Genomic DNA, 11253 nt, shown 5'->3' on the forward strand with positions numbered 1-11253 from the left:
CCAGCCCAACATATTCTTCGAGAAACGTCTCCGAGCGGTGGACCTCTGGACAGACCATTCTCAATGCTGGAATTTTCTATGGCTCTTCTTTCATCGAACAACTCTTCACCCGGAAGCGATATGATTAAATTCGTTCTTCTAAAAAATCTTCCCGATATCGCGAAAAGACGCTTGCTAGACTTATTCAATACTCTACTAGAAAACAATATTGTGCCACCCGAATGGAGACAGGTCAAAGTGATAGCAATTCAAAAGCCTGGCAAACCAGCGTCTGATCATAACTCATACCGTCCGATTGCTATGCTCTCGTGCATTAGAAAATTGCTGGAGAAAATGATCCTTCGAAGACTCGATCAATGGATCGAGACAAATAATTTGCTAACAACTACACAATTTGGGTTTCGCAAGAGCAAAGGAACAAACGATTGTCTAGCGTTGCTTTCTACAGATATTCAACTGGCCTTTGCGCAAGTTAGCAACGATCCCGATCACCTACATTCTTACACCAGCGGCATGACGTACCACATGTTGAAAACATCAACAACCCGGACCACCAACATGCACCGAGCACCAACCACCACCGAGCCAGCGACGCGACGCACCACATGCTGATGTTAGCATTACTGAATTTGGGCAGCATGTGTTTACAAACATGTGTTGTTTTTCATTCTCAGACCGATCCAGGACAATAGGCCACTTTGTTTAGCATAAATAATCTACATTTGAAAACGAACTGTACCTTTTTAAACTCAGACAAGAAATAAAGAATCAGAGTTATTTTGTGACCCGAACTGTATAGATGTTTAACTGGAGGCTCCGGCGAGATTCCACATCGGGAATAGTATAAGTGATTTGTGTTTCAAAAATTCTAAAAAAGTGCTTAGTGCATTGTAACTGTGGTGGAAGGAGCCACGGAACCAAGAAGATCACCAAGCGAGGAGACGGACACTGTGGATTTCACCCGATCGATAGGAGGGCCCTTAGTAGCAGAAGCAGCAACAGCAGCGGAGCAAACAGGATCATCCCGGACTATCTGCCGCTTCTCCCCCGATAGTGGACGCCGCCAAAAAAGTCCGGATTCATCAATGCCGGCCGAATCAAGGACACGGTCCTATATGTAAGTGAAATTTTTTTTCTCTTTCTTTCAAAGTGAATAAGTGAACAAAAGTGAATAAATAAAATTTAAAAAATAACAAATAATAAAGTAATTTAAAAAAAAAAATAAATAAAAAATAAAATAAAATCATAAAAGATTTTGAAAACCCAAAAAGTCCACACACTGGCATTTGTAGAATAATTTAGTGAAAATCTTTAGTGAAATAAAGTGCCGTTTCCTTCCATTGTTGATTCTAACATTGTGGAAGTTTTGATGTTTTGACGTAGGACTACGTCTAACCGGAAGATATAGGGGGTGAAATGAAAGTCTAGGCACTGAACAAGTTGGAAAAAATGCAAGATTTGGAACGCTTATAACTCGAGCATTTCTCAATAGATCGCAAAGGTTTTTGCATCAATTGATAGGAAATATATCTACGCATCTATCATAACGAATAACATTTCATTTTTCTTGAGATAAATAATTGAATAATTATGAAATATCAAGCATTGTCCAAATGCACTATGTGCCCATTTTTGATTGGTCCATTTTGTGCTCCTCAAATCGTACTGACCAAAACGGGCAACCAGAGCAGCAGCGAAATAGAATGAAGCACGATTGGAAAGGAAAAAGAAAAAAAATGAAGGAAACAATGGTCGCAGTCTCACACATGCGTAATTCTCGAGCCAGCCAGTCACCTTAAAAATCCCTGCTCCGCTGCCGTAACGATCACATTCTTTGTGTGGACACCGACTGGACAACATCGTTGCTGGACGAGCTGGACGGCGAGGGATCGAGTGCCTTTCTCAAGGTGGTAGCGCTGGAGTAAATAGAGTAGAGTTTTCAAAGGGCCTTTCTCAAGGCTAGAGACGAATGAACTGAAAAAGTTTAAAGTCTCTATAATACAAGACCACCTTCCTTCCGTAACGATCATTCTCATTCAAACCGTACACTACATCAGTTCGCATCACAACACATCAACAAACCAACCCAAGCAGCCATGTCTGGACATGGCAAAGGAGGAAAAGTGAAGGGGAAGGCAAAATCCCGCTCGAACCGTGTTTAGTTTCGGCCGCCGAACTGATCGAGTTAGCTGGTAAAGCTGCTCGCGACGATTAAAAAAACTGCATTCGGATCAGAACACATTCGGAGGACATCAAGACAACTGGCATTTGCAGCGAGTGGCGAGTGGCAAACGCAATCGCAAAACGGCAGCTGGTAGCAGAAGAAAAAAGGTTGTTCATTTTAGAATCTGCTTTGGTGGCAAATCCAGAACAAGGCAGCATCGAGGGCGTTCGAAATGGTTTTTTTCAAAACCACGAGTACAAAGTTTTCTAAATTGGAACCATTCCATAAAACAAGGCGCTTATCAGGGCTATTAAACCTTTCAAAAAAGAGTTTACGAAATACAGTTCAATGCTTTCTTGAATAATATCCAAAATAATAATAAAACACAAATTGATTTTTTCATAATTTGTTTGCCAGGATCTGATGAGTATGTGAATTTGGCAGTTGTTCTGAGCTTATTGATAGTTGGGGACTTTCCTGATTATTCAATTTTCACCAATTCTTAAATTGTTTCCAGATTGAAAGTACAGTAATTTACAATTAGTTCGACATTTAGCTAATTGGACGGACCTGTAATGCGACATATTTAGTTGAACATTTTTGTAAACATAGAGTTCGGGGTCCAAATTATGACCCCACATTGGAAGTCGACACTGTACCACTGTCATCGCAAATGTTCAATTACAGGTTAAAATCGCCTCCAATGCAACACTGAGTGGTGCTTCGGCACGTCGCATTGAATGTAATTTACTGTACAATATGTCACAAGCTGGATGGGAAGAAATTTTCCAACTTTGAAAGCTGTGGCGAGTGGCAAACGCAATCGCTAAACAGGAAGGTTTAGCCGAACAAGATGGGGATATCGAGTGATAACAAAACATTAAACTCTTCAGATTGAATATAATTTTGTGATCCTGAAAAGGACCCTTTTTAGCCTGCATGTGAATCCAACGAGCGAACAAATCGTAATGAATGTATTTTTTTGCCATCGCTGCCTTTTAACGTTCATTCGTTCGTCTCGTTGGACTCGCCCCTTTGGCTGAGTCTGCCGATTTGTCTCTATCCTGTGAGCGTGTACCGCTAAAGTACGAAACGCGCGGATCCACTGAAAAATATGTCATTCTCTTTCAACCCTTAAATCAGTGTGGTTGTATGGTATCATTTCACATCACATCGCATCAACGGATTGGTGCCGGAGCACCAGTATACCTGATAGTGATTATAGAATTTTGGCCGCCGGAGTGCTCGAGTTGGCTTGCAAAGCTGCTCACGACAATAAGAAAACCCGCCTACAGAACAGAGCACATTCGGTTCGGAGGCAACAACTAGTTTCAGCGAGTGGCAAACGCAATCGCAAAACGGCAGCAGGTAGATGAAGGAAAAAGTTTGTTTATACAGACTGCTTTGGTGGCAAAAGCAGCCACCGTAAAACACCGCGCTTTTCAGGGCCATTAAACCATTCAAAGAAGAGTTATTAAAAGTTATTCACAATACCAATGCATTCTAAAGTGACATAATATGACATATAATATAAACTGATTTATTTTGTTTATGCTTGTTCTTGAACTTATTGGTGGTTGGGGTCTTTTAAATTGATCATTCAGTTTTCACAAACCCATGCTTGGTTTCCGAATTAAAAGTGGTTTCAAATTACAACACATTGTATGCAGGGTGGCATTAACGAATTTTCTCGGTAGCAAGAACTGCTTTATTTGGTCGATAACTGATGTTGAAAATTGACTGACGTTACATCTGCATTGTATAGAAAAATAACTAAGGAGCAATATGATGAGCTATGTATTTCCTGCTGCTCTGTTCTTATTTTAAAGGACTTTAATCCGAAGGTCATCCGTCCCTGTATTTACTGTTGGTTTTTCAGAACGCTTCTAGCTCGTTTATTTCTCGACAGATCGTAGAGTTCGTCTCCAAAACCTCAGTTCTTTTTCATTTTTATTTACTTTGTTTGCGGAGACTACAAATCTTACAATTCATTCGTCTCCGAAACCACAGTTTAAGGTACGGTAATGTGCTCAATAGTGAAATATATGATAGTGAATGAGCTGATAACCACCTACGCATTCCCTATCACAGCCATCATTTTGATTGTACGATATGTGCATACGCCGAAAGATGCCCGGCGTTAAACATTTGATAAGTACAAAGGATTCAGAAAAAAAACAAGAATCAAGTTTGTAAAAAAACGCGAAAACACAACACCAAAGGTTCTTTTCAGAACCCCCAACATGTTCATGAAGAGTAAACAGTAAACTAATCCATTTTTTTCAGGTAGATAGGTAGGTATTCACGTAGGAGAAGAAAATAAAAAAATATATTCGAAATATATATTTAGCAAAAGCTGTCCCCTTTGTATAGTCTTACGTCACTTCGGTTATGTCCCCGACATTACCCACCCGTCTTTTTATAAGAAATTTTAGTTTTCTTGTTTTACGGTTGAAACATCATGGCTCAGCCAGCCGAACAGAATGAATATGTTCCTGAGCAGGAAACCACACCAGCTCAGAGATACGCACTTGACAATTTTTCCACAGTCGGTAAACTTTCCGATTTTGTGAAAGACTTAGGGAAATTCGACGGTAAACCAACGGAATTGATAAGTTGGATTGCAGATGTTGAAGGAATATTTGATCTGTATAGAGATCTTCCCAGAACATCGGTCGAGTATGGAATTTTGATACGCAGCATACGTCGAAAAATTGTAGGCGAAGCATTAGATGTGCTGAACGCCAACAATATTCTATACGATTGGCAGGGAATAAAGAACACTTTACTTCTTTATTACCGTGACCAAAGAGATATTCAAACATTGGACTTCGAATTGACCACTGTGAAAAAAACGCATAATGAAAGTCTAAGCTCTTATTTCAGCAGAGTCAACGAACTTCTTTCATCCATAATTGTTCAGATTCAAGTGGATGAGACTATGCAAAAAAATGCAGCGCCGCATATTGACTATTTTAGGAAAAAAGCACTAGACTCATTTATTAGAGGATTAGAAAAACCCTTGAACATATTGCTCAAATCCGCCAATGTGCAAACCCTAAGCAAAGCTTATCAATTTTGCTTAGAATATCACAATATGGATTTACGTTCAGCACCATTCAGGAACGAACATAGCAACCATCCAATTCCAAAACCTAGGGATTTTAATACACCTAACCCTCCACCCAGACCGCCGATAAGGAAACCGCACACAGCTCCAACATTTACGCAAACAAATCGATATCAAACTCCCTTCCCACCTCCCAGAAACTATTCAACACCTCAAACAATTTTCTATAGACCACCACCACGGCCAACTTTTCAACAAAGAAGCTACCAAAACAGTCACAATTATAACCCAATACACCAACAACAGCAAACTAATAATCTGAGACCATTTCCTAACCCAGAACCCATGGAGGTCGATCAGAGTATTAGATCTCGAAGGGTGAATTATGGTAATCGGCCAATTTTAAACATACAACAAGCTCAGAATGTTAGGAGGTCAGCAAACCCTGTAGTGTTCAGTTCTGAACCCCAAAACTATGAAGTTCATAATGACTATTACGATCAGCACGACGAACAAGACGACATACATTATTCTTACCAAGAGACACCATATGAACAAATAGATAATTGTTCTTTACCAACCGAAGAAGAGAATTTAGGAACTAACGAGCAGCCATCCACCTCAAATGAATCTAGTTCAAACCAGGCTAATTTTTTAGAGTGGAATATGAGTTGGTAAAGCCAACTCTGCCATATATAAATCTGAAAACAACAATTGGAAACTTCCCATTTTTAATCGACACGGGAGCAAATATCAATCTTATAAACCCAAAACTTGCATGGACTTGCAAAAATAATAAACCATACAACTTCTCAGCGGACCAAATCGCTAGCGCCAACGGGAAATTTAATGCAACCTCAGCTATCGATTTGAATTTTTTCAGTCCCAAAATAAATCATCAAGCTCAGTTTTTATTACACAATTTCCATCCCTTCTTTAAAGGCATTATTGGAACTGGAATCCTAAATGCACTCAATGCAATAATAGACCTCACTAGCGGCATGTTTTACCTCTCAAAGAGAAACGAATTTTTAAATATCCCACTTGAACATTATTGCCCAAGACAAAACGCATCCAATAATTTATCCCAAGGAATGACACACAACGAAAACCATTCACACCACACATTCAAATCCGACCTACCTCAAGAAAAGGGAAACAACTCAAACGATGACCCACAACATACATTTAGGACGTCTCATCTTTCAACGAGTGTAAAAAACAGTTACTTGAAGTGCTGAACAAACATGAAAAAGCATTTCACACACCCGACTCAAAATTAACTTGCAGCACCGTAGTAGAGTGTGCCATAAATACGACCGATAATATTCCCGTTCATCAAAAAGTGTACCCATATCCAGCAACATATGCTGAGGAGGTAAATAAACAAATAAGCGAACTGCTTCAAAACGGAATCATACGACCTTCACGTTCTGCCTGGACTTCACCAGTGTGGATCGTACCGAAAAAAACTGATGCTTCAGGCAAAAAGAAATTTCGCATGGTAGTGGATTACCGTAAATTAAACGAAAAAACTGTTTCAGACAGGTACCCGATGCCAGAAATTAATTATGTAATTGATCAATTACGAGGTCAACATTTTTTCACCACCCTCGATTTAGCATCTGGTTTTCACCAGATAAAAATGAAAGAATGTGATATTGAAAAAACTGCTTTTTCGATCAACAGCGGTAAATACGAGTTCACACGTATGCCGTTCGGTCTTAAGAACGCTCCTGCTATATTCCAGCGAGCGATTGACGATGTTTTAAGAGTATTTATTGGAAAAATATGTTACGTCTATATTGATGATGTAATCATATTCGGAAAAACTTCAGAAGAAGCTTTACAAAATCTTTCAACAATTCTAAAAGCACTGGACGATGCTAACCTAAAAATTCAGTTGGATAAATCAGAATTTTTACACAACGAAATTGAATTCCTTGGTTATATTATTTGTGCTGATGGCATAAAACCAAACCAGAAGAAAATTGAGGCGATTAACAAATACCCAGAGCCCAAAAATATTAAAGAACTGCGAGGATTTTTAGGAATGATGGGTTATTATCGTAGATTTGTCAAAGATTTTGCAAAAATTGCAAAACCATTAACAAATCTCTTAAGGGGGGAGAGAAATCCCAAATCAAACAGAAAACTTTCACTCAACGACGTAGGAAAACAATGTTTTCTGAGAATGAAAAGCTTACTTTCGTCATCCGATATACTCATTTACCCCGACTACAATAAACCTTTTATTTTGACAACAGATGCTTCTGATTTCGCAATCGGTGCAGTTCTGTCTCAGGGAGAACTAGGAAAAGACAAACCCATCCATTTTGCTTCCAGAACACTTTCAAAAACTGAAGAAGGTTATTCAGTGCCGGAAAAGGAAATGCTTGCCATTTTCTGGTCATTGCAAACCTTTCGAAATTACCTATACGGAGCAAAACTACAAATTCTAACCGATCACCAACCACTTACGTTCGCCTTATCCCCTAAAAACACAAATGCCAAACTAAAACGATGGAAGGCATATTTAGAAGAACATGACTATAAGATTGTATATAAACCGGGAAAATCAAATGTTGTGGCGGATGCACTTAGCAGAATCGTATGCTCCATGACAGGAACACAACATTCTACTGATACTAGTGACGATTTTTGCATAATATCCACAGAAGCACCACTTAATGTGTTCAAACACCAGGTGGTCATCAAACGAGGACCAGACAAAATAATTACGGAAAAACCATTTCCAGGCTTCACAAGAATAACTATACAAGTAAACGAGATTAACGATTCTTCTCTATTTCAGATTTTAAAAACTCATTTCGATCATACAAAGGTCAACGGATTATTAACGCCAGAAAATATCATGGGAAAGATTCAAGAAGTCTTTAAGGAGAAATTTGGAAGTAGTAGAGCGTTAAAAATCCGTTTCACACAAAACCTTTTACAGGATGTAGTAGAGGAAAATCAGCAATGGGATGTTATCAAAAACGAACATCTTCGAGCCCACAGAGGAGCAGAGGAAAACAAGCAACAGATTCTCAGGAAATTCTACTTCCCGAGAATTCAACAAAAATTAAAGGAATTCATCGCATCCTGTCGTATATGTCATGAATGCAAATACGATAGGAAACCGATTGATTTTCCCCTCCAAAAAACCCCTATTCCCACCGGTCCTTTCCAAATTGCTCATATCGATATCTTTTTCCTAGAGAATCTTTATTTTCTGACATACATCGATAAATTTTCAAAATTTGCGCAAATTAAATTAATCGAATCAAGAGCTGCCATCGATTTAACTCCAGCTATAAAAGATATTCTTCTAAAATATCAACCACCAAAAATCTTGGTCATGGATAATGAAAAGTCATTCATGACAGGAGAACTCATTAACTTTTATAATACATACAATATTGAACCGTACATCACAGCAACCGGTCGCAGCGAGATGAATGGAATCGTCGAGAGATTACATTCCACATTTTTGGAAATTTATCGAATACAAAAAATGGAAAACCCCGAAAAAACAGTAATTGACCTTGTTTACATGTCTGTTCACAAATACAATTCGACAGTCCACTCTAGTACAAAATTCACCCCATATGAAGTAATACTCCCATCTAGCAGATCTCAGACAATAGTCGAGAGAACCTTTAAAAACCTTACTACAAAACAAGCAAAGGATTTGTCCTTTCACAACAAAAATAAAAAGAACATATTAATTGACAATGATATAGACGCTTTTGAAAGGACTCGACGAAGAGTCAAACACAGCAACCGATACAAGAAAATCAATATTTCAAAGGTTAATAAAAGTACAGTTGAAACTAACGACGGACGACGTATTCACAAAAATGATATCAAAATCAGGAATACCTAAATTTTATCCTCTTCATCTACTTTTCAGACTCCTGCTACTATTCATTATTCGACCCGTAGTGCTGGAAACAAAACATGACGTGAAAATTCATCTACAGAACTTAGGACGACAACCTATCCTGATATTTCACCAAGGAGAAGGACGACTCAGACTGGACTACAAATATTATATACACCATTTTAATCTCACCATCATTAGAACACAAATCAAAGGCCTCAGAGATCAATTTGATAACTTTAGCAAAAACCAGTTCACGGATTTAATAGTTGAAAAATTTTACGAAATAGATTTCGCTTTAAAAAGCATAGACCCAATTAGAAGACATAAGCGCTGGGATAGTTTAGGTACGATTTGGAAATTCTTAGCTGGTAGCCCAGACGCCAACGATTTGAAAATTATAAATTCATCCATAAATAATCTCATCATTAATAATAATGAACAAGTAAAAATAAATCGCGAAGTTAATTTACAACTAAAAGAGGCTATATTTCAAACAAAAAAAGCAATACAGTTATTTAACGTTAGATCAATAGAAATGTACTGTACTAAACTCTTATTTCACTTGAATTTCTTGTCTGAAAAACTAAATCAAATTATTAATACTATAATGCTAGCTAAATTAGGATTAGTTAATGAACAAATTTTAAGCCAAAGAAAAATTGACATTTTAATTACAGACTTAGCTAGGGAAAATATTACAGTTCACACTGCTGTGGAGGCAACAAATTATGCGACGACGTCGGTAGCATCGAATAACTTAGAGATTGCCCTTATCATCAAGATGCCAAAGCTAGACCCAAGGATTTTCAACAAGATACGTCTATACCCCATCATACACAACAATAAGAAAGTACATACACTCCATCAGCTTTATCTAACCCACGATGATGAAATTTACCGAATAGGTTCAATCGAACCAACCATATTCGCTACATACGAAATTCAGCTGGATAATACAAGTTGTATACCGAAATTGTTAAAAGGAGAACCTGCGACTTGCAATTACACATCAAACCCAATCGAAGAAGAAGTCCTTTACCTTGACGAGCGACATATACTTATAAACACGATGAAAAATTTCACTTTATCATCTAACTGCGGAATAACTCAAAGGAATCTTTCAGGATCATTTGTTATATTCTTCAGCAACTGTCAACTATACGTCAACAACGTTTTATACACATCGAGAGTACAAACCTTACCAGGTAATCCAGTTCAACTTCATTTGGATGGAGTCGAAATCAAAATGCAACAAGAAATCTTGAACATTAGTGTGGAACATCTTCACAAGCTTCAGTTAGAAACTCGAAAGGAATTGGAATTGCTTCGTCTAAACAACACCAGTCTGCATTTTCCACATTGGAGTATCTTCGGAGGAATGGCCATTTCGCCATTCATAATCGGTTCCCTACCTTTTTTATGTTTTCTCATCTACAGAAACAGAACAATACAAGTCAATCTTAACAACTCTCATCCCAACAACTCATCTCAAGACCAGAATACATCAATGAAACCGGAAGCAGTACAACTACCATTGGACAACATCCGACCCACGTTCAGGACTTTGTCAATCAGAGACGTGATTCAGATGGAACCGAATCACTAAAGGGGGACGAGTTAGCAACGATCCCGATCACCTACATTCTTACACCAGCGGCATGACGTACCACATGTTGAAAACATCAACAACCCGGACCACCAACATGCACCGAGTCACCAACCACCACCGAGCCAGCGACGCGACGCACCACATGCTGATGTTAGCATTACTGAATTTGGGCAGCATGTGTTTACAAACATGTGTTGTTTTTCATTCTCAGACCGATCCAGGACAATAGGCCACTTTGTTTAGCATAAATAATCTACATTTGAAAACGAACTGTACCTTTTTAAACTCAGACAAGAAATAAAGAATCAGAGTTATTTTGTGACCCGAACTGTATAGATGTTTAACTCGCACAAGGAGCAACTGGCTTCAGTATTCTTGGATATTAAGGGAGCTTTTGATTCAGTTTCCATAGAAATTCTGTCAGACAATCTGAACAGATGTGGACTTCCTGGAATTTTGAATAACTTCTTGTACAATTTGTTGTCAGAAAAGCAAATGAACTTCACCCTTGGACAGCTGAC

General features: G+C 38.3%; 1 protein-coding gene across 1 annotated transcript; it reads left to right on the plus strand.

Moving 5' to 3' along the window:
• The first annotated feature begins 645 nt into the window (after positions 1 to 645).
• Positions 646 to 10959, plus strand: LOC129762961 (uncharacterized). Its single transcript, XM_055761601.1, has 2 exons — positions 646 to 1117; positions 9151 to 10959. The coding sequence occupies exons 1-2, from the start codon at positions 1086 to 1088 to the stop codon at positions 10727 to 10729; spliced, it is 1611 nt and encodes a 536-aa protein (XP_055617576.1). The 5' UTR covers positions 646 to 1085; the 3' UTR covers positions 10730 to 10959.
• Positions 10960 to 11253: the final 294 nt, after the last annotated feature.

This window comes from Toxorhynchites rutilus, chromosome 1 (assembly GCF_029784135.1).
Source record: "Toxorhynchites rutilus septentrionalis strain SRP chromosome 1, ASM2978413v1, whole genome shotgun sequence".
In the NCBI taxonomy this organism is placed as follows: domain Eukaryota; kingdom Metazoa; phylum Arthropoda; class Insecta; order Diptera; family Culicidae; genus Toxorhynchites; species Toxorhynchites rutilus.

Coding starts and splice junctions, on each gene's coding strand:
- LOC129762961 (XM_055761601.1), top strand. CDS start 1,086: ATGCCGGCCGAATCAAGGACACGGTCCTATAT. Junction 1,118..9,150: donor TCAAGGACACGGTCCTATAT/GTAAGTGAAATT, acceptor TCTACTTTTCAG/ACTCCTGCTACTATTCATTA.